At 44.9% G+C, this 24,779-nt stretch overlaps 1 protein-coding gene across 2 annotated transcripts in view; it reads left to right on the top strand.

Moving 5' to 3' along the window:
• itfg1 (integrin alpha FG-GAP repeat containing 1) overlaps positions 1-24,779 on the top strand; it is an 85,652-nt gene that overhangs the window by 39,363 nt on the left and 21,510 nt on the right. For both annotated transcript variants that reach the window (XM_029143749.3, XM_029143750.3), the window contains exons 11-12: positions 13,699-13,849; positions 14,905-15,013. In XM_029143749.3, the coding sequence (XP_028999582.1) occupies positions 13,699-13,849; positions 14,905-15,013 (260 nt within the window). The remainder of the gene's footprint in view (positions 1-13,698; positions 13,850-14,904; positions 15,014-24,779) is intronic.

Genomic DNA, 24,779 nt, shown 5'->3' with positions numbered 1-24,779 from the left:
GAATGTTTTGACATTCGTGATCCATTACAACAAAACTTGCGCAGAGCAATAACAATCCGGAGACAGAGCAGAACTACAAAAACACCGCAGTATAATAAAGATGCGGCGCCTCCAGTTTACTGAAGCACCGGTGGGGGAGAGGACGGCTAAGGTGAGAGCGTTCTGCAGGCGCGGACGTGACCACTGATAAGACAGCCTACATCATGTTCTAGGACCTGGGCCCCGTGGACACTAGAATATAGACAAAGTGTGTGTGTGTGTGTGTGTGTGTGTGTGTGTGTGTGTGTGTGTGTGTGTGTGTGTGTGTGTGTGTGTGTGTGTGTGTGTGTGTGTGTGTGTGTGTGTGTGTGTGTGTGTGTGTGTGTGTGTGTGTGTGTGTTATCTGGCCTCAGAGATAAAGATTAGATAGCTGAAGGGGTTGTCATTGTGTGTGAATATTGATCATGGGTGTGTGAAGAGACTGAGAGGGTTTGAGTGGTTGTTTGTGTTTGGGTAAGCGCTTCATATGCTGATGTACAGTTGAGCCTTACTTCTTCTTCTGGGATTAACTCTTTGAGGTAATTCCTTCGGTGTCACTACTGCACCTCTAATCGCACCAGCTTTTCTCTCGTTTTCACTCAACCCGTCTCCGTTTCCTTCTCATTTAAGCCTGGCCATTATAATCCCGCACCCGTCCGCGGATGATATTGTGGAAGTCCTCCTCAATGCGGTCTGAGTCCATCGTGAGCGCGTAAATCACCAGCACATGGAGGACGAATGTGGAGAGAAAAGATAAAAGGCCAGGGTGATAAGAGAGAGGGGGATTAAAAGGTTGGAGCTCTTCTTTTGGCGTCTTCTGGTTGGAACCCATCAAGGCGCCTTAACCCCAACCAGTGCTTTGACTAGGAACTGTCACAGTTGCGCACAGGAAGTAATCAAGTGCAGTCATCAAATCCTAGCGTTAGAGGTGACAGAGGTCTCAGCGGTGCATTTGTTTTTGTGCTGGCGCTTTATCAGATGCCTCCTGCCTCCTCTGCTTTGGATTCAGCAGCGCCGCAGTCCAGCCTGCACCGCGCGTAGCTTTGCCTTTGATATTCTTCTAACCAAATGCACTCTGCTTACCAAATATTTGTACAGCCCACAGCCGCTCCGCTGCACTTCCCTCTCCTTCCTCACCCCCCCCCCCCCCCCCCCCCCCCCCCCCCCCCCCCTTTGTTCCGTCTGTCCTCCTTCGTCCATCCAAATAGTTATTTATAGCCGTTTATCAGATAAAAGTCCTGCCCGTCCGTGTCGCTCCTCCTCCTCCCAGCGAAATCAATGCCGTTTTAAGTGTTCAAAGCAGCAGGACGGAAGGACAGGGGGTGTCAGATGAGCGTAATCGCGTGGAATCAATGGAACAATGAGTGGATGGAGAGAGCTGAGTAATAAACGTACAGTTAGAGGGTGGTCTAAGTGCACATGAGGTCATTCTGTGATATATTCTGTGATACAGAATATATCACATTACCCATGATTCAGTGTGTTCCTATGCACTCCTTGGCCATAAAGGTACGCCTGGCATCACGCTCCTGTTTCCAGCTGTTGGGGCAACAAGATGAATGAAGCATAGACGTCCTACTTCTACGTCGCAGAACCTACTTACAAGCTGCCATAGTGGTCAAAGGTCAGACTGTGGTAGGTCTGTCCAGGGCCTGGACGACCTTTACCCCACAGCCCTGCCCTCAGGCTTAGCTCCATCTTCTCCACCAGCCTGCATCAATACAGACACTCCACTCAGCCACTTACCTGATTTATACACTTAGCACAGTCTTCTGGTTACAGTGTCCTGCCATTACATGCGCTCACATAGAACACATTACACTTCGCTGGCAAGTCGCCTCCGTGTCCGTCTGAACCGGAGGTAAAATACATTAAATGTGAAGTTTGGATTTCTGTAAGTGGTGGATATGCTGTTGCTGCCACTCTCTGTTCTGTACGCGTGGCTTTAGCTGCTGTCGGTGGTGTCTGCATCACTTAGCTTTAGTTTTGAGGGGAAACTCGTGTAGGCTGACGCCTTGTTGGATGCTGTCAGTCAGCGCACGGCGGTAGAACAGCCTCTCGTCGTAGCCGTCAGTAGGAACTGCAGGTGTGTTTGGAGGCTTGTGTCTACGTGCGTCTGTATTCTCATATTTGGGTTTTAATCAGCAGCGCCTAGAATGAAACTCCTTGTGTTCACACACACACACACACACACACACACACGCTTACACAGATTCAATCTGTCTACTCGCGCACACGTGTGGAGTCCAGTTGCTTTTACTCCCCGCCGACAAACAGACAAACAGGCATTTTATTTGTTGAGGGGGCAACAATGAGAAGTTCACTCAGTGCAACAGAGTGAAACTGAAGGAGCAGTATTTCTTTCCTTTACCTTTTCACCTTTTTTGATCTACTGTAATATCAGTGTAATAAACCCCACAGCAGGGAGCCTGATGATAAAGTGCAGTTCTTTTAGGTGCAGATGACAGAGCTGGGAACAACACGGCGTAAATCACTGCTCTATGAGCTGCATCCTAGATTATTATCTCTCTCCAGTCAAGGCGTAGACCGCAGACTGCATTTGCAATCACACTCAATGCTGTAGTTAAATAATTGTTTTGCTTTGTAATAATTATTGTATTTATCAAAAATGGTTGTCACGAGCACATACTGTGCACTTATAACAGAGTGCAAGGCTTCAGTCCTTCAGACATCAGAAGCGTGAGGACAGAAATGAGTCTGAATGGAGCGACTGCAGCACCTACAGTGATCAAGACGGCTAGTTATTCAAAAAATGTAGACTCGTACTGATGAATGATGAAATGAAACAAACATTTGCTCATGTACGTCAAGCTGTGGAAGCAGTTGTGAGTGGTTGTACTTTTTGCTAAAGCTGGTTCCTGGCCCGTCAGTAAGACAGATTTGGAAAAACTGTAAATTTCGCTGTCGTTTCGCATTTCTCTCGCTTTGCCTCCACTGTCAGATCTGCTTAAGAGCTGCAGCCGACCTTTATCTTCTGACTCATTTGATTTAATGTCCACGCGTCGGATGACGTGTCGTACAGCTGTTTTACAATCATTCACGACCTGCTTGTACGCTTTTCTGTTGGTGCACAATCGCATATTTTCTAGGAATAACACTCCGTCTGCACGCTCAGATGAAACTCTATGCGATAACCACTTTCCCTAACAGTCATGTCTTTATTCCCATTTAACCGTATTAAACCCGTTCGCAGTGATTAAAAGGCACATAGGTTAAGATGTATAATATCTGCCTCCGGCGACTCGCTGTAGATGTAATTGCATATGTGCATGTTTCTAATCTGCACATTAGCGTAACTGGAAACAACAGCAAGCTCATCTCGCAGGCCGACTGCACTTAAGCCTGATCGGCTCTCGGCGGCTCTGCGGCTTTCCGCCTTCATTCATGGTGACTTTATACTGTACGTCAGCAGATGACCACAGGTCGGCTTAGACTGGCAGATTACAACAGGCCGCGGCCACATCATGGCCTTCATAAGCACATGAACGCAACAGATGATGGTGTCGCTGTCATCAGATTAGCATACTGCCCATTTCTAAGCAACAGACCCTTACATTCATCTTATTCCCTCTGACTTATATTCATTCGCCGAAGGTGGGCCTCTTGTCTTTAATACGGGTCGACCAGCTTGTGGTAACCAGCTTCCAAGCAGCATTTCAGCTCTACCACTCGTTTCACTCCCTTTGCAAGAAACCTTCAAACTGACTAATTGTTCATATGTGAATCAGTGTGAGTCAGTGAGCCTCAACATGGCATGTCAACAGCAAGCTGCTGCAACTTCCAGTTAAAATAATAGTTTGATTGACCCAAACAACTAGATGACAATGGATATGAAGTATAGTGTATTAATAAGTTTGGATGAATATAATGTCAGGTGTGTCATTTCTTTTTTTTCCCAAATCCGAATTAGATTTTTCTCACCGGCTAAAATGCTATTACAGCTCAGATACAGAACACGCTGATGAGCACAAATCAGTACCGTTTGTACATGACAGAACGGGATTTGTTTCATTGTGCGTCTCCTTAATGTACCTGGGTGTCTGTGCGCAGGTGGTGAGGCCCATGCGTATCATCCACACCTCCCTCTACTTGTGTCAATATTTAAAGGCTGCTGTTAAATGCTGTGCTGGTGCAGTTGTAAAGCTGGTGAACTCGTGGAATAATGAAGTGTGTGGAGTGTTTTTTTTTATTTTTTTGTGTTTGTGGTGTTTGTATTAAAGTGAAGAGTGAGGCGTGGGCAGCGGTTAATGGTCTCTCTCTGCTCTTTCAGCTCTGACCAGCTCATGTCAGAGGAGAAAGACTGATCGGGCCTTTAAAAGCACCCCTAGGCTTTTAGACTTAGCTCCCACCTATTGCACACACTCACAGATACACACAAATATAACACGCCTTGACAGCTGTTGGGTTAGACAACTGCAATAAGCAAAATTGTTTCTTTGAGCAACAATAAGGCTGATTTTTTTTTTCAGTCTTGGTTGATACTGTTGTTTGTTTTCCTGGGAACCATGTTGTCTTTTTCCCTGCAGACTAAAATGGAAATCATGGATCTGGAGGAAAGCTTGTCATGTTAGATTGTGATGGGCCCTTTATTATGGCTGGTGTTAAAATATATTGTTTTTAGATTCACTTTGTTTATTTCAGATTAGAGCACTTAGATTGATTTTAGATTACCTCCACATATTCTGTTTTAGAAATGATTGCGTATTAGCACGTCGAAAGTAATGAAACTGTGCAATGAAGGTCATTTAACAAACCTGCTAAATTAAATAGTGTTTATTCATTCCCTTCACAGCCCTACAGACCAGGCTGCTTTGTCACAGCCACTTCTCCACTGCTTTGCTGGAGCTACAGTAGCAGAACAGCCACAATCAATGCAGCGCTCTCATTACTGTACGTCTGTGTCTCAGCGAAGGTCACTGTCTAGTGTTAGGCTCTTCTAATACTTAACGCTGCAGCATCAGATGAAGCCTGGACTGAAGTGTCTCGCATCCTTGGCCTCTTCCCATGTACAGTGGCCCGTGTCACTTTAGTCTCTTTTTCCTAAAATCTATTTTTGTGAATGAAACTTTTTCACAAACAAACGGTAGCCTAGAAAGTTTAATGGCATCAATTATGCCGATCCCCAGAGGAGCAGGCTGCTTCTCATGAACTGAAACAGGCAATTGGGGTCAGTTACACTGACAAGGAACAATCCTCGTGGAGAAAAGGAGGATAAATTTAGATTCTCACACAAACCCCTCTGGGTCAAAACATGTAGGAACATCATACTGTACCTCAGCGGAAGCTAGTTTTACTTGGGTTTTCACTCTGAAATTTAATTTACTGCTTTACAGCAAAAATATTGATACAGTCATTGGCTTCATTGGTTGTAGAATTTGAGGGTCTTTGAGCAAAATGCTGACCGTTTGGTGCTTCGTTGCCATGAGGATGCCGGGCCACAGGAGAAGTGTCAGCTTGTACATGTTCTCTCTTGCTTTCAATCACAGTCTATTTTGTACATCAAAGCTGTGATATCTCGCCTAAATGTCACCAGAGATGCTCTCTTCATGGAAGCCCACCACTGCTGGCGTTCAGCGTAAAGATAATGGCCCGTTTTATTCAGGAAATTAATTAAATCGTGCTTTTAGGGCTTCCTGAAGGCTCTAATACGAGAGGGCTGTTTTATAAACAGTAGAGAGATGGTCACAATAAATGTGGGTGAAATGTTGTGATGTGACGTTTTGGTGGGCGTGGAAGTTAGTTGATGCCTTTTTTGGGTCAAAATAATGAACAGACGGATTTCACACTAATTCTAGACTTCATAGTCTGCAGCAGACTTTTTGGCAGTCTTTTATTTTTCTGCATTGGTTGAGAGTGGGGTCAAATGAAATAGGAGATTCCAGCCAGTTAATCTTGGCTGGTCCTTAACTCACCTTCAAGATTGTCCGAAAGCATAGGAGAACTGATACTGTATCTGTCATGCTACATGTGTACATCTTTCAATTATCATGTAAGTAAATTGGACTGCAATTATTTATTAGCTAATTTTAATTTGTAAACAGTGGGTTGAAGCAGAATGTGATTTGCAGTTTTTGTACATTATACTAGTTTTAGCTCATTATAAGAAAACAGGATTTTAGCGGCCTTTTGACGAAACACTTCATGCACCCGGTGCAGCTTATTGGGCAAATGCATCGAACTGTTTGGTTTGATAGAGTTTTTCAGGGGAAGCGCTTCTCTGCTAATAAAGCATTTCCGTTGCAGAATTTCCGGTGTCTCGCTGCGTCCTGTCCTTAGATTTCATGTAATGACGTAGATGGAGAACAACACACTGCAGCGTTTTATTATCGCGTGTCTCAGCGTGATGGCTGTGACAAAAGCGATGTTTATTTGCCGTGGAGTAGTATCACGCAGGTGCAGTTGGACTACCCGACTATTTTTATAGGCGCTGTGATTGTCTCGTCAGTGCAGCCGGCAGACCAGCCCCTGTCTCCGCTCAGGTAGGCTTCAAACTCACAGGAAGACATGCGCACGCTCTCCTATTCATCCAGCGCCCTGAGGGAGGCTGAGCCGCAGCATCCTGCTGGCTGTGGGTGTTTGATGTTGAAACGGTTCACCTCAGCTTCATAAGAGCCCCCTATCGCAGGAGAAACGGCCTAAATGTCACACTCCACCGTCCGCCAGCGTGCGAGCGAGCACGCGTGCGGCGAGAGAGAGGCTGCTATTTCTGGAATACAAAACCAGGTCACAAATGGAAACAGCTGAACTTGAGGGATTTCTGTTGTAAAAATCACATCGCTTACATGACAGCGCACCACGCGGTGCAGAGCGCCCGCTCGTCTTCATGGGCAGTGAGTAAATCGTATCTGTGATCGTCTGGTCTGATACTGAGGATGCACCACACACCGAGAATCAGCAGCAAGACCGGAAAAAACCTCAGAGCTGTTGACACGACATACAGTACTGACTAAACAGCTCACATGCATACAGTACAGTAGATATTTATAGTCCTCAGGCCACACTGTACGTCACTGAGTATCCTGGACTAACACAGACAGTAGTTAACCACATCTGGCAATCACAACACATCTGTCCTTGTTTCTGCTGTTTAGTTTTATTCAGAAAAGGTTTCCTCAACTCTCTTTCTCTCTCATCCTTACTGTCTGATTCGTTGTGATCTGTGACTTCAGGAGTCAGTCGAGCTACGAGGAACGGGGAAAAAGGTTGCAGCAAACTCAAAGTTACTTCTGTAGCTGAAGTGAGCTACTGCACTGGGCTATATACAGTAGTTAGTTTTATAGTTGTCTTATAATAAACTAAATCAGGTCAAGTCCCAAACCTGCACTGTCTGCAATCTGTACCTGTCCAGCAGTGAAATCACATAGGGAGTTAAACAGAGAGGAAGACCATCAACACACACTATTAGTAATAGAGTTTACATTTGTTTCCCTTCTGTTTAATTAGAGTTTTATATGATCAGAAATCTAAAGTTGTGACACTCTTTGTTACTTTCAGCGTTTCAAACTAAAGGGGCGAGTCCTACTGTAACACTAGTTACTGTACTTGCTTTAATTGCATAGCTGATACTGCACTTTTATGGTCAGGAAGCACATTTCGGTTCAGTGTTTTGGGTGGTTTGCATCGATGACCGTGACTAAAAGGGTCATTAACTGCACAAATCGCTAGCGTGTTTCTATTACGGTTAATTATTGTAATAACCATCTCGGCCCAGAGTTCAGATGAAATGATCCCATAGAGCGAACCCGGAGCAGAAGTTTGAGTCGGGAGAGACCTCGTTCTGTTCTCGTTCCCGGAAAGTGACAATTAATTTCCTCGCTTATGTAAAACTCCATGCTCTTCATTGCATTGATGAGTTCCATCGCCTCACCTTTACAGTGTTGCTGTGTGTGTGTGTGTGTGTGTGTGTGTGTGTGTGTGTGTGTGTGTGTGTGTGTGTGTGTGTGTGTGTGTGTGTGTGTGTGTGTGTGTGTGTGCGTGTGCGTGTGCGCGTGTGCGTGTGCGTGTGCGTGTGCGTGTGCGTGCGCGTGCGCGTGCAGCATGCAGCATGCAGCATGCAGCATGCAGCCCGACCGTGCTGCTGCTGCCAGGAGCTTAGCTGGCTGTTGCTAGGCAATGGCATTTAAAATCCATCCCTCTCTTCTGTATGTTAGAAGCAGAAGTAGCCGTGTTTGTGCCTCGGTTCCGTCGCTAACGCGGTAGCGTTGGTTAGTCCTGCGCAGTGTTTCCTTCCCAGAGTGCAGCTTTGTTGGCCGGAGGGCGGTTTAGCCCCACACGATTCCTCCAACAAAGAAAATTAAGCAGCTTTCTAGGGAACTGTTCAGTAATGGCATAATGAAAACGGGCTCTTTGCCATTTGATGATTACTTTTAAAGAATGCCATTATGTTGCATTGTAATGCGCAGGCATCGCAATGTCATTACAGCCAAGCGTGTGTATGTGTCCCCTGTTTAACAGGAGGCACATTTGTGTCTTTGAAGTTCCAGCCGCGGCTGCGCTCGCATGAATCCCTGTTTGATTTGCTCTCTTTTGTCATGGGTTAATACACCACAGTGGTAATTTAGGTTGTGTAATGCTTTGCAGTGACTGCTCTATATATTCAGCCTCTATCTTGGAATAAATCCTCTGCTGGAAGGTAAACCCTGGTTTATTTTTTCCTCGGTGTTTCGAATGAATAAAGTATTTGTTGAACAGTGAAACCGAGCAGCACCTACACACATCACGGCGCTTTGACATTTGATCTGTAAATAAAATATAACGAGACTAAAGTCAATTCTCTGGGTGCCGTCGATGTCTGTACAAAGTGCAGTGATGATTCACTGGAGATGAAGTCGTCCGGGCCTGAACCACAGCTGTTGGTTTAGTTAAAAAAAAAGTTATTTCCAAAGCTCAACTGACTATTTGGGTAAAATAGAAATCAAGTATATAGTTTTTGTTTGATACCATTGGAAAACTAGATTATTCTTCTGATAGACTACATTATTCCTTTTTTTATTATGCCCCTTTAAAGGAGCGTAGCAAAGTGTTTACACGCCGTCTGTTACTGTATGAGAAGCTCAGTCAGGCAGTTTTGGAAGTTGATTCCAGTGAAAACATTAACTAATTCCATGTTTAGGCCACTGGGGTTGCAGTATCATGGTGACAGATGGGGACTTGAAGCCCAGCGCCCAAACGCACACTCGGGCTTTAGTCTTGATCTTTCTTACTCTCCCACCCATCAATCTACTCAACTTTGTCAAACAAACCGTAATATGGAATGCAAAATATGAAGCAAGTAGGAATTTGCTTGTAGCAGATAAAAAAACGTGCAAGTTCAAGAAGATGCAAGTATTTTTGAACACTAAGACAAATAAGGCCGGACTCAAGAAAGCTGACTTTGCAGCACACCCGCGTAGCGAGCAAACAAACCGGCCAAGGATGAAAGACTGAGTGACACCAGACGGGTCGTCCACCAAAGGATGTGCTTTGATTGTGTGTCACCATGAGTCACTGCCCGTGTTCATCAGCATCCTGGCCAGCAGAATGAGAAGGCGTGGAGCCTCGGGGCCTTGACAACATATCACTATCTCGCTGTCACTTCATCTATGTGGACCTGCCCACTCCTTCCCTTCACTCACCTTTCATCCATGTCTCTTTCTCTTTCCGTCATTGTCTGCCGTCCTCACTCTTAATCTGTCAATAGCTCACTGACTTGTTCTGTGTGGGTGCGTGTGTGGTGTACGCGCATGTTTATAGGTTATGTTCAAACTTTTAAACATGCATAAAAATTCAAATCGACGAAGGTATCTTTGTTTGAGCCTTGTTTAGTATTGTATCACATCCAATGTGTTTAAGGTCAATAGGTACACTTAAAATATAGTAAATAGTGAGGAAACATTTAACACAAGTTCCAAACTATTCATCAAAGTACTTGGTTTTTTTTTTCATTTGCAATGGACCCACATCTGCTTTGAACCTGGGACTTCTAGGCAGCAAGTTGTTTACAAAGACCACGACCAGAAATGAGACTTCGATTGAGTTCCGGTCCCAGTTTCACTCAGGCTCTCTGGACTTTTATTTGTACTGGCCACCAAACACTTTGTTTTTGCCACGATGGTGAAGGTAAAGCAGTAGTAGTGGATGAGGAAGACGAAACCGTGAGAGTTAACATTTCACCTGTATTAGATTTGAGTTAATGAAGGATGAAGTTATGAAGGTGGATGATTCTGATTCGTCCCTCCTTGCTTGACGCTAGTTCTGTAACGATAGCATGTAAATATAAGGAAACCTTTCTACCTCACTCTACGTCCAAAAGTCGTTTTTTTACTCTAAATGAAATGAAAGTGCATCTCTAAAGGCTGAGATGTTCTCATCAACAGGGAGAAGGTTTTTGAAGTGGAGAGGGGAGGATGCATGAAATAAGGATGGCAGGTCATTTTGTCAAGGCAGAGACGCGTCTGCTGCTGCGCTGCTGCCATCATTAAAAATAAAAAGAGCTTTATCAAGCGCGCCCACAGCACACTCACAAGAAATAACGCTGGGCTAAAAGACATCTCGACACACTCGGTGCTTTGATTAGTGAGCAAATGGGCAAAAAATCTGGAACAAAGGTGTGCGGATGGCTGGATGGGCTGTGGGTGGAGGGAGATGGATGAGTGCATTAGAGGCGACGAGGAAGCAAAGAGAAGGAGGAACTTCAAGAAGCAGGTGATACTGCAGGTAGATTCAAAGATGGAGATGCATTTTTCTGAATAGATACACGGTTAAACTGTAAAGGTGGACAGGCAGCCGTGGCCTCGGAGGGTTTGAGTAGGAGAGGGGTCATATATGTGATCAGCTGGTCAGCTTCCTGCCGGGTTTCTGCCCCTCTGGAGGCCAATTAGAGCAAAGGCAGGTGGAGCAGGGGATTGTGGGAGACACACACGCGCAAACGAAACCTCGCTCTCACGCGCACCCACATTGTTTAAGGTCCAGACGACAGAGGTGAGGTCGGAGCACGGAGGAGGAAGTAGGGTTATGCATTGATTTGCCGTAGCCGTTGGGCTGATCCGTGTCCTGACCTCGGGTTCGTCTCCTTTGTCGCCGTCCCCGCTGTGTTGCAGAGAGGATCCTTTGAAGCGGAGAGATCTAGAGAAAGACACAAAAAGGTGAAAAACTATCAGACGCCCTGTAAAGTTCAGCCACAAACACTGTTATTTTCATTTGTCCACTTTCACACAAATATCCACACACACACACACACACACACATACACACACACACACACACACGCACACTCATGACCAATAAGAGCCTAATGAAGAGGGTGGAAAGCCCGAGTGCGGCATTGATGGATTGCACAGAAAGCAAATCCTCCATAGGACGTAATCGCTGCCAGTCAGTTAATCCAGGACAGGCCCCACCCCTCCACTCCTCAGCTCCTCCCCCCTCACACAAGGATGCAGTCATCCTGGAACAGTAGCTCCTCTGTAGAGCACACCCACATCTCCGCTGACGCTGTTTTCCTCCGTGAGCCCCCCACGCCTCTGCTTCCCAGTCTGTTTAATACAGAAACTTGTGATCATCGCCGTCTGAGCCTCTGCTCCCTAAACGAGCCTGTGCTGCGGCTGCTGATACTCGTGATGCACATTAGGTCGTAGCGTCGGCGCCGGGGGTCCGGTACGAGAGGCTCACCTGGAATGTTGCCACGCGGTGCAGTGCGGGCTTCGGTCCTCAATCAGCTGCAGCTGATCGATCTCAGCATCAAACTCTGTCATCGTTTGAATTTCCAGTGCTGCCGATTCCGAATTCTTTGACTTGAAAGCTACATTTTGAGCCTTCGGTGTCTGGTAATTTATAAAACTTGAACCTTTTCCGCTCCGAGTGTCTCCTTGCGTTAGAAGCTGGATGAAAATCCCACTGTATTCATGCAGCTGAAGGTGTTTGATGTAGTGAAACCTACCGCACTGGCAGCGCTCCTCAAACTGCTCATTACTGTAGTTTGGCTGCTTCTTTTTCCAAGCAGAAACCAAAGCAGCCGTTGATGTGAAAACTCAAATAAACACAGGTGAACAAGTTAGCGACTGTACTTTAGCACATTCGTCCAAACCGAGGCCGGCCTTCCGTCCACGTTGTCCTCAACACATGCGTGGCCCATCCTTCAGCTCCTTCATACTCCGTGTGTGTTTACCTGTGAAAGACTTGTCATTACCGGCATCTCCATCCCAATCTCCTGCTTTCACGCCGGCGCGATCTGTTTTTGTCTCCCTCTCCCTTTGTGACAGACGCAGTAATAAGATTAGCGTATGCTGCCGCATTGTACGGGAGAAACATCGATCTGTCTCACTGTGTCTATCTGTGTATCTTTACTTCACATGAATTCTTTTAAATCATCCCAGTTTCGGGGCGGATGACAGCGCCGCGCCGCGTTAATGGCACTTATCAATCAGTCGGCGCGTTGTCTGGACCGTATCGCATTGTTGTTTTAACATCCTGCTCGCGTGGACACGGTGACGGCTGAGTGTTTTCTGCAAGTTCTGCAAGCCTGACGCAGTGTTTGAAGTTTTGAAACCATCCTAGATAACGTCAGGCTTCTGGTTCGCCTTCACCTCCACTCCCAAGACACTTGGGAAAGAGGGAGGATAAAAACGCAGTAATCTAAAATCCTGAGCGAGGGAGGGATTTCAGGAGTAATCTATTTTAAAACCGGCGGCTTTTTTTTCTTCTTTCTTCAGGTCGCCACTCCCACTGAGATCTGAGGACAGGTACAGAGAGCTGTCTCCAAAGACAGGGAGATAGGCAGAGAAAACGAGAGACGCAATCTCCCATGGAAATCAAATGGAGATGGTGACAAAAGCAGGCGTGCAGAGAGCCAGGCTCAGTCTGAGGCTGCCGGAGTTCTATTCCAGCTCTAGCACCAGCAAAACGTGACCAAACGCATGTTATATGTGAAGCAAGGGGAGGGCTCCTGTAGCTTTAAAGGATTCTCTCGATTGGTCTCAAAAGTGATCGGCTGCATCGTCAAATGTCAGCACAGAAGTTCCACATACACCCAAAAACCTCTCATCGGAGAACAGTGCACTTGAGCTAACAGGTGCTTGGATTCCTGCGTGGTGCAGCACTCGTGCTCTTACTATGACAGGTTGAACCCTCCATTAAATCTCAGAAGTTTAGAGTTAGAATGGGTGCTTATATTCAAGTGTTGTAGCAATTAACTAGTGCCCACTTGGGTTCTAGGTAGCATTATATCATTGTAATCAATGGCTAAAAGGAACAGCTTCTCCTCTGCCTTTGGCACCAAACCTGGGTTCAGTTCATTAGCTGCTTAAGGAGACTTTTCTCCGTGCTTGTGCTCAGAAGAGATTAGCTGCAAAGTTGCAAGGAATCTGAGTAAATCTAAGTGAATATTTAGGGGAGCAGAAGAGGGAAGCAGCTATATATTATAAGTTCATTGACTGTGTTTGCTTCTTTCCTTCCAGCAGCACGTGTCAGTGGGTTGTGGAAGGCCAAGCTTCACAGTTCAATCTAGTCTGAGTCTCACTGGGTCTCAAGCTTGGGAATTGCTTCTTGTGGTCAGACTAGCATCTTTAAAAATGATTGTTGGTGCGGGAGCCAGCGGTTATAATCCAGATGATGAACTAAGATTAGCAGCCAATGACCATCAGGTGTAACTGAGGATGTTCTCTCTCTGTCTTTGTTCCTCAGTGGTCAGCAGGCCTTCCTACTGGAGAACGTCCCCTGTAACAACGCCAGCTGCCAAAGTGTAGGAAGGATGTTCCACATCCACTGGGACCAGTCGGATTTGGGGGCCATTCAAAATGCCGTCATGGCAACGTTCTTTGACATCTATGAGGACGTGAGTGTGGTTTTCTGAGTTTCTGAGTGATGAAGGGTTTGTCTTTCCAACAGTCTTGTTCATTTCCCCCCAGTAATTCATCTGTTCACTTCTGTTAATATCCATCAGCTTGTCTAATTAATGCTCAGATATCAAATAATTGTATCCGACGGTTAAATACACAGATGAAATTATATCTAATTTCAGGAAGTTCTGTAATATCAAAGAGCCTTGTGCCAGAGAAATGAATGCAGCGCACAGAGCAAAGAACCAAAATATTTTATTTCTCTGATGCAGAAAAGCGGATTATGCGTAAACCTTTTTGACACTGACATCGGTAAAATGATTTAAGTTTATGGTTTTCCTTTTCATGCTCAGAAGTAACACAGCAGACTTGGCCTGAGCACAGTGCAGTGTCATGTTCGGTTTAGTGCTTGTTTGTAATCAGCAGCGCAGTTAAAAGCACAGGCAGCGGCTCGTGTTCAGGCCCATTTTACTCCATCTCTGCCACATAAGCAGTCCAGACAGCGGCTTCATTTGGTTCCTCACATACTGTGGTGAAGATTCTTCATATCCTGCATGCTCATGTATTCTTTTTAACTCTCTTCACTCTATTGTCCATCTCTCTATTGTAACAGATACACGCACACCTTCACAGAATTATCATACGATGCACAAACCTCACATTATCAAGCTGAAGCATCAAAGTCAAAGTCAAACATTGTCCCCGTGAAGACGTCCCGTCCGCGGCTCCGTCCTCATGTTCTCACTCGCACCCACAGCGAGCAAGTACAGTAGCTGAATGTCAATCTACTCTGTTTTATCACAATTAATTACTGCCGCTAATGTGGACCGTCTATTCAATTCGACTATCTCCGTCTCGCCTCTCGTTCAACCTTGAGGCGGAATCTTTGAACGCCGACGAGAGCGCGGACGCAGCGAGCGAAGGGGGAGCGAGATGATAAGATGCTGCTGAATCAGTCGCCGAGTGCGTTTGAGGGATAAAAATGTACATCAGAGGACACGCGGCCCACCCCGTCATTGTCCCTTATCTCCGTGTCTGAACTCTCTTACAGGGGATATTAGACATGCTGGTTCTCAGCAAGGCGGAAGCCAAGAAGGACTTGATCATCCATGCTTTAAAGAACAACTTTGAAGCCGATGCCTACTTTGTGAAAGTGATGGGTAAGTGACTCTGTTCATTCCTCCCCTCCACGCGCCTCAACACCAATACACACGGTGCAATTTTGGCAATTACGTATTTGTGCAGCTTTCAACTTCAGCCCCTCCTAGGCCAATTAGTATCGCTGAACACGAGCAACCCAGGAAGCAGATGGTCACGGCTTTTATGTGTCGTGTTATTTTGATGTTTTCGCCTGGAGCCTCTCAGTTGGTGGTAAAAATTCGATCTTGTCTGGGGTTTTTGTTCTGTTTCAGCTGAAATTAAAATGGCCGCTGTCAGCACAAAACTCCAGCAGTAAAGGTACCTTTTCCTGAAAGGTCATTTTAAGCACTGTTTCACACTTCTTCCTTGACTTTTAGTGGAATGCATTAACTGACTGAGAAAGTATTACTCGAATGTGTAACTCCTGGTTAAGAGCACGAGCCTGCAGATTTCAGACGACTAGTTTCCATCTAATGTGTGAACAAGTTTCATGTAATGCCACATTTTCAGAACAGGAAACCGAAGACACAGTGTGATCGATCCTTGACATCCGTGACAAACAGCAGTTTGTTTACTTCATAGCATGTAGCCGTGACATCCCGGGTTCAGCGCCGGAGCGGCTCGTCCTCCTTCACCCTCTCTCTTCCCATAAGCCGTCAGTTTTCACTCCGGCTGCCTGAGAGCACGCGAGAAGTATAACCTTCTTCCTGTGCGTGCAACAAAAAGGACTCTGCGCTCGCTAATTCCAAAGATTTGTGCAGTTCGCTGTATTTCAGTAACGCTTTAAACCTGGGGTTTTACAAATGATGCCTGACTAGGAACAACTGCAGCTCTGCTCCGCTCTCATGCATAGTTTTATATATTTTTGGCACAATACCCCCCCCCCCCCCCCCCCCCCACTTAATAGTTTTCTTGTTTTATTGAAACAACGTTTGACTAAAACCCGAGACGTGTTCTTTTGAAGTCAAAATGTTGGTACAGCGCTCGTACCTGGTGACATTTGAGGAAAACAGAAATAGTTCCACTCCGCTCCGCTCATTAGCTGCAAAAGGACTGTTGTTCATCCTCGTCTGTTCCGGCGCAGTCGGTGAACAGTCGCCGTCGTGTCTTTCGGGTGGGGACGGGAGGGGCCGTGCACGCTCGTGTGCCTTCAGAGTCGCATTAATAACCGTACAGCGTGCCCACTCGCTAATAACAGGAATTAGCGTCTGTCCCTTCACAAACGCAGATGAAGTCGAACTGTGTATAATGACACTGGCAAATAGATGATAGAGTGGGTACCGCTGTCAGCCGTGGGACATGGGGGGGGGGCAGGACCGTGTCAGCACTGATGGATGACGCTGCAGTGTGTGTGTGATGGCATCGCTCTCAGCTGCTAAAGATGACACTTAGAAACAGTGTGTGCGTCACAGCTTCCTGTGACATCCTGCGTTTCAACACCTTCGCAGGAGATCCAATGGAGTGAGAGAAATGTTGGGAACCAAGAATAGCTCAAAACTGCACTCATTTCTTTAAGAGCAACGAACTCGGCACGGACTTAAAGGTGTTGTGATTGTTGTGATTATCTGTTGTTAGGACGCACTTTTGGGTGAAATGCGCTTGTGCAGCAGTCCACAGACAGTGAAAGGACCGCACCACTTCCCGGTGAATCGGTGTTCGACGATGTGCCTTTTCAAAAGCACGAAATGTAAAACTGGAAAAGATCCCCCTGAGATTCCAGCTGTTTAGCTTTTAAATCACGGCCGAACATGCAGCAGCGCGGCGCGCTGTCCTCCTGCTGAGCAGCTGCAAAGACCAGCGGATAAACCGGGCCTTTCATCCAATTAGTTAAAATACGCATGGAGCTCCCAGCGAATGCTTAAACAACTGTATCGGCCATCTTTTCCAGTAATAGACAGGAGTTCTGTCAGCGAGAAGCGTGTGACATCCACCACTTAGAACGGTTAAACAGGAAATCGCAGGAGGCACCGTTTATTCCAAATACTCTCCAAGAACGTTCTTTTCGTTCGCTTCGTCAGCTCCATATTTGTAAATATTCAGTACAGTATTGGCTCAGTGTCAGATTTCTTACATCTGCAAACTGGACTTTTCATTTATCTTTGTGGTGAACACGAGCTCAAATGCAGCTCAAATAGCCTTGCACCTTCATCCCCCAACAGGGTAAATTCTGTCCTCCTGTTTGTTTCAGCATCCTTGATAGCCTAGAAGACAGTGTTCACTGCTACGCGAGGCAGGATGCCTGAACTCCATATTCAGACTTGCCGCACTGTGTCACCGGGCGCTGCGTCTTTGTAGACAGCCTGATCCACTCCCTCGTTTTGTAAGCTGGGATCCTATTTTCTCTAGATGACATCCCTCGGCCCTCCCCTGACCATTATTGAACAACACTCGCCGAAGGACTGACTCCGTGTGTGTGTGTGTGTGTGTGTGTGTGTGTGTGTGTGTGTGTGTGTGTGTGTGTGTGTGTGTGTGTGTGTGTGTCATGATGCCTCAATAAATCCATCACTGGTTGACCACAGACGGCACCTTCCCCTTCTTCCTGCCATAGGCCTGGGCTCCTTCTGACACCTTCTGCCCGTCATGCAGTAGTTCACTTATTGGTGCATTCCAATAAGACCCTTACCTCTGTTGCTGTAGAACCATATATTATTTAGGAGCAGAGCGGAATGTGTGAATCGAGCTGCAGAGCAGTGAAAGACTTGGCAGCTGCTGTACCATCTGTTAAAAACAAGAAATCTATATATATATATATATATATATATATATAGATATATATTTACAGTGTTTTCCATTTAAAAAAATAACATAAATCCTTTATGTCATATTCTGACACCTCGTCAAGGAAGGTTAATACTCAGTCGAGTTCAGTTTCAGGTCCTGCGGGTCTTGATAAATACCAACTACAAACTTCGCTTCGACTGAAGCTTTAAATTATTGTTGTAAATGAGATTAATTTCTACATTATGAATGCATTTGGGTGCTTATTACTGTATTTTAGTATCAATAGCTGTGTCACAAAAAATCTGTCTGAAGTATTGCTATGAAATCCCATGTAACTGGTTTTCAGAGGGCAATACTTCCGTTCCTGCTGTCAGAGAGAGAGAAATCTGAATATCATAAATGAATGGAGCCCGGCACCAGATGCTATTAATATCTGTCTCCAAAGATAGAAGAGCTTGATTTATGTGGAGTAAAAGAAATCCAGCGTTCAGCGTCTTGATTGCGTGTAGTGAACACATTTAGAAGCTCACATTTGATGAGATTGTAGCTTTGTGTTTATCAATACTGCTTATTGAGCATTTTATTTCATTTGAACAGAATTTATTGGGTTTCAGCACTCGTTTCATCAGAACCTAATGTTCTGAAGTTTCAAATCAGGTCTCCGTTAAATTTGTTGTCTTTCTGTCCCTCCCAAAAGGTCAGTTTCAGAACCAGTTCACAGTAAAGGATGGATAGAATGATTCTGTTTCTGGAACATAGCAAGGCTCCTCCTTCAGCTGTTAGAAACAATGATGCACAAATTGGCTGCAGGCTGGACAGATGGATGGATAATTACTGCTCAGGAGGGAAAATATGGGAGAAATCACAAACTCCAGAATTGGATAGAAGGATAAAATCACTGGTGATGGGGAGATGGGTATCGCCAAAAGCGTGTGTGTGTGTGTGTGTGTGTGTGTGTGTGTGTGTGTGTGTGTGTGTGTGTGTGTGTGTGTGTGTGTGTGTGTGTGTGTGTGTGTGTGTGTGTGTGTGTGTGATGAGGAGGCAGACTGACAGGCAAAACTGTATGAGTTGATTAGTTTCCTGCACACTTATTAGGATGCAGATTAGCTGCATTGTGAAACATCTGGGAGCTTTTCCTACACACTCTCTTCTACTCTCCTCTCTCCTTTCACCATCCCTCTCCTTTTCATCCCTTCCCCTCCCACATCAAACCCTCCCCCGTTCTCTCCCCGTTCCACATTTTCCTCTCATTTCCTCCGTCCTCCTCCTGCCTTTTCCCCTCCTCCTGCCCTCGCCGAGCCTTCGCTCCTTCGCCTCTGAAGCAGCCCTTTGGTTTCCTGCCGTCCTGCTTCCACTCCACCTTGCTCCGTCTGTCACTCAGAGCTGTCTTTTATTCCCTCTTTTCATTTCATTCTAATGACAACGAGGAGATTTACATGAAGTCTTTCAGTGCTGCTCCGTCGTCCGGAGGAGGATTTGACTAAAGGCTGTGGATTCAAATTGCTGTGAATACTTTTTTTTTCTGTCTGCTGAGTGGGAGTTCCTTCTCCCATGTTTGTCGAAATAGAACCGGCACCAGCTTATGTTGACAGATGTAATGTGACTGCAAGCAAGCCACACATTCAGTATACAACACATTACATCATTATCTAGAGCGAGTAATTTGTCTTGTCTTAGCACAGTATCTAACTCGGCCAGAGCCTTTGTAATCTTGACTGAAATATAAATAGCAGACAACCCCAGGAACCATTTCTACTGTTGATCATGAGCTTTTATGGACGCTGACAGAAAAGAGAAAAATCAATCAGCGGTTGCTTTGTAATAAAAACTCCACTCCGGCGCTGAATCGCTTACAGTGTCGTGTTTGCTTGTTAAATCTTCTCATGCCTCTCGTGTTATCAGATAAGCTCAGTGGAACATACAATATGTAATATACCATGTCCTGAAAAACGGACCAGAGACGCAACTGTGATGCAGCCTCAGAGGAGCCAGTTCAAATCAATTTTTAAGTTTTATTAAGCTCAATTTAATTAGAGTGCACCGCGTCCACTGAGAGTTGAGGTAGCTGCAAGACAGGCCAATTAGCAAATTGTGAGTAGTGGTTTTGAAGATTAAAAAAAATAACAAGCAGCATCTAATTTTGAATTACACTTAGCCACCACACTTGATTTATGGCCCTCATCGCTAACCTATTCATCAGCAAATTAATTTTGCTGTGCGGCTATTGACAATTCTCCCAAGTCCCACTGAGCCCAGAAAAAAACAGCGTGGGTTGGTTTTTGAGGCGATTATTTGACTTTGTTTAGCCGTTATGTAATAATAATTTGAAAAAATGTTTTAAACACATATATTTCAAACAGCATTTTTCAAACAGGGTACAAAATGCTAAAATGTTGGAAAATGTTGTCAAACCTTCTGGAGTCAGAGCGAAACAAGACTTTGTTTTTTTTACTCAACATTGGTTTAATATTTACTCATAAAATGGGGCATCTTGTCTGTGCAACGTTGACCAGCTCATTTACAGATTATTCTGTTTATGTTCTGTACATAATAATGGTGGAGTTAGTTGTGTTGCTTTGCAAGTGGGTCTCGGGTTCAAACCTACCAGCTGACTTCCACGCTGAGGTTGCGCGCCGTCCTGAGGACTCACAGTTTCCTCTCATAGAGCAGTAAACACTCGGAGGTCGTTCAAGTTCAGGGAGCCGCTGTGAAGACGCTGAACTTCATTCTAATTGATATGCTTAATTAATGCAGTGGTCACATTGCGTTTGTAGTGTTCATCCAAAGGCAAAACACTGGAAGCCATCGCCAGCTGTTAGGGAAGGAGCACATACAGTATAACATCGCTATAATGATGTTACCGGAGTGAACAAGGAGGAGGCACCACTCCCTCTGGGATTTAGTCTCTGCGACAGCGCAGTGCCTCGACTTACTTACACTTAGACAAGATAATGGGCCTTAATGTACCATTTGTAGTAGCCAGCATACATTTACTGGTAGCTTTGTGATAAATGTTGCTCTTATTGTGAAGCCTTTGTGCCCTGTGAACGTGTGTCCATGCTCATGTGCGATACTTCCAGTACATACTGTACACGCAGACATACAGCAAGACTGTGCGGATCAACCTTGTGACATAGATCACTGGGCCGGGAGCAGATGGTCATATCGGGGGCTGCTATTTAAGACCAGATGCCGGCTCGCAGTCGGTCCCAGTGTGTGTCTGTCGGTTGGTGTGTGGGCATGTGTGCCTGAGGACAACGAGAAGTGACGAGCATCTCAGAGCAAATGCCGCTCAGCTGTCAGATTGTTATATTTGTTTGTCAGTGTATTTGCATGTGCAGCCTGTGTCTGCTCGGCTCCCATTGACATTCACTTGTAGCCAGTAGCGCTGACACGGCGTGTCATGTTTCCCCATCAAGGTCTGCTCATCACATTTTGCTCTTTGTGCGTGTGCGCGCGCGTGTGCGTGCATGCGTGTGAGACATCAGCTGACCCGACAGCTAAGGCCTGCACGCCGTGACGTATGCGAGCGGTTACCATGGCTCCCCGTAGGTTCTTTTTATAGAGTGCAGATGAAGATGCGAGTACGGGTGAGACTCCGGTTAGATGAAGGCAACCTCTCCATCATACAGCAGACATAACCTCTGCCACACAGTGTCAGGTGCTGTAACAGCGTTGGATGATATGATTCTCGGATGCATGTCTGACATACACTACATGTATGTTGCCATTACATGGACTGTAGTATGCAGAGACTGTTTACGGTATGTTGCACGGATATTTATGTGTGCAGAGCTTCTGCAGCTGCAAGCTTTATTCATAGTAATTATTCTATATATGATGATTTAGCCACAGCATTATTTTTATTAATTCCTGGCTTTTATTGTGAAGGCCTCCATCTTTTCTCCAAAAAAGCTTTTCCTCACCCAGGCATGGACTGAAGGTGTTTTCCAGTCCGAGCGAAGGCCCTCTGACCGGTGTGCAGCTCCACCAGCCGTGACGCTCTGTGTGTTGTGACAGATGTCAGTTATATCCACCATAATAGGTTCAGCAATTTGTGTTGCATCAGCTCATCTGTGGGATCAAAGCCGACAGGCTCCCCGTACCTCGGTTTCATCCGGTGTCAATGATTGGGACGCTTCTTCACTGGGGTTTGCTAAAGGTACAGGCTACTCTAAACAAGGGAACCCCCAACAAGATCTGGGGTTTTACATATTTTACATTCATCATTTTATATTTCCCTACTCATGAAACAGTTATTATTTTATATTTTTATAAATCTAACTCTTTATTTTTCCATGTCCTCTAAGGTTTTGCCTGATGTCATCACAAAAGTCAATAAAATCACTTGTATATGTGATTGTGTGCTCAAACTGAGTTAGAAACAAATTAATATTTCATATCAAGCCCAAATCGAATGTCAGTAGATTTATTTCAAACCTCGTCACCTATACCAGGGAGGTGCTGGTGAATAGAAAATGAAAAATGAACCCAGTGCCTAATCCTCTGTATATGACACACACGTCTAACGAGTTGAGACACATACATAGAAAAGCTCATATACATAGTGCAAGTTACGTTGGTGCACACCAGCTCACACTGAGTAATGATGTTATCGGTTTGATTTGAATGAAGACGTGCGCACATGTACGGAAAGATATGGAACCAGACAGGGTAATATACTGTAAAATGTGTTTTAAGATTAAGATTCTTTGAAGTAGCCACATTTTGCTAAGGTTTGTGTTGTCTCTCACATCCCAGTTGCTTCAAAGTAAAAGCCTCCTGTTTAAACATACAGCATGTGAATTGCTCTTCTTCTGTGTCACGTTTCCTGACGCACTTCTTTTCTCTGATCGCCCTCTGTATTGGCCCCATTGCAGAACCTTCTAAAGGTCTGGTTAGTGTTGAGATCTGCTTGTTACTTGACCTGGGAGGCCTTGATGTCATCTCCAGTCTGAGATGCTGCTAACTGGCCGACTCTGAGGCTGATTACACTAATGAACTTGTCCCCTACAGCAAAGGTCTCTCTGGGTCTTCGTTTTCAGGGGCTTATTCTCCTGAGAGCCAGTTCTGCCACAGCAATGGAAGACTTTTACTTTTAAAGAAACTTCCTAGGTTCTTTTTAGGTCTTACTATAATTAAATTTTCTGAAACTACAATGGTTAGATAGTCATATAGATGAGAAAATATAGTCATAATAAATAAATTAATATATATAACTTATATAATTAAAAATACTTATTATATATATATAAATTATTGTATATATACCTATATATTATATATATAACTATATATATTATATAAATAACTTTTAAAGACTTAAAAGACATAATTTTTACAAACGTGTTTAACACATTTTACTTTATAAATGTGTTGTCCGTACTTCTTTCCCTTCATTCTCACATGGGCCGTTTTGCTAGACCCATGATTTTACAGTGACACACTCACTGGGTAAAACTCAGGAAGACACACACACACACACACACGTTTTGCACTGTCTGCTCCTGAAGCTCTCTGGTGGGCTCCTTGTCACAGTGATGGAGGCGCACACAGGCCAGTTCATCCTCCACTTGATTAGGTCCTGTGAAAGGGCTGCCATCAGTCTCAATATTACAGCAGGAAATGGAGGAGCTGGGTACGGACTGGGACGAGACCGGGATGTGTGAGAGCTATTCCAAGAATGTTGTTTTTGCCATGGATGAGCTGTTATGAGTTGTTACACGTCAGCCAAAGATTGAAGTACGGAGAACAAAGCAGCCTCACAGAACATAGAGCAGATCCAAGTGTCCTCTCTCTCGTACTGTAAGCGTAGTGACAGCCTTGCCTACACACACACACACACCAATAACCACTCCGACACAGACACATCTACTTCCTGCAGCAATAACATGCCCGCTGAGTTGTGAAGGACTTCTGCATTTACACAGTTTATGTCTTTCTTCCCGTTTAATGCGCCAGCGAATTAATGTCATGAAATTCCTAATGTAGCATGTGTGTGTCCACTGCCACCGATTACCTTCACAAACTGTTCCATTACGGCACATGGCATGAATTCAAGAGCATTCAGTTTAAAAGACCTCTGACTAAAGGGGCCTTTGATTTGGACTTGATTAGTGTAGGTGTTAATATTTTACATAAATTAAAGTGAGAATGAAGCGGCATTAGAGGAGGACGCTTTGAGAATGCTCATTTCATGGCCTGTCAGGTGCGATTTACGTGAGTGGCATCTACACCAGCAAATGTCCCTAAAATCTGGTGTTTTGTTACAGTAAAACAAAATAAATATTGCATATTTAAATGTAACTCTAACTCTATGTGCTTCACAATAAAACTATAGGGAGACTACTACACGTATGTTATATCTGAGTAGATGGCAGAGAGGTCAGTGTGGCTTTGTGATCTGGTAGAGTCTTGGCCTTATGTCCTATGTTCTCCCTCCACATACTTTAATCCCTCGCGATACTGACCGCAAACAAATGACAGTCTAATCCCTCGACGTTATTGATTTACAGTTTTAGTGACAATGGCGCGTGTATTCTGACACGATGCAGGATGACAGACAAACAACTGGCGAATATTCTGATCCCCGTGATTTATTTATAATCTCTGCCCTTGGTTGTTTGGAGTTGGACTAAAGCCGACGCTCCCAACGACTACGCAGACAAATGACCTTATTATGGTGTTTAGTTTCAGTCATTTAACAAATTGACTTATCTATTAACTGTACAAACTCAGGTTCCAGTAAATAAAGAAATACTGTACATCCTAGTTTCTTGATGGATGGTGAAGGGACCTTTAGCCATATACTGGTTATTAATAAGTGAAACCACCGAGTGTTGGTCAGAACCACTGTATGTGTACTTTGACATAAAAAAACATCAGTCGCAGATTTGCGATCTTTTACGCAAAGTGAGTGGATTGTAAACCATGACTTTGCAAAGTACAGTGCATCTCAAAATGCCTAAGAGAGCGGCAGATTTGTTATAAATCAAGAGACAAGTACAAAGTCACCTCAAAGGCTTCCTGCATTCATCCGTCCACAGTGGAACAGTCTGACAGAAA

This window comes from Betta splendens, chromosome 3, assembly GCF_900634795.4.
Source record: "Betta splendens chromosome 3, fBetSpl5.4, whole genome shotgun sequence".
In the NCBI taxonomy this organism is placed as follows: Eukaryota; Metazoa; Chordata; class Actinopteri; order Anabantiformes; family Osphronemidae; genus Betta; species Betta splendens.
The sequence above is the reverse complement of the archived record's forward strand: the minus strand, read 5'-3'. Positions and strand labels throughout refer to the sequence as shown.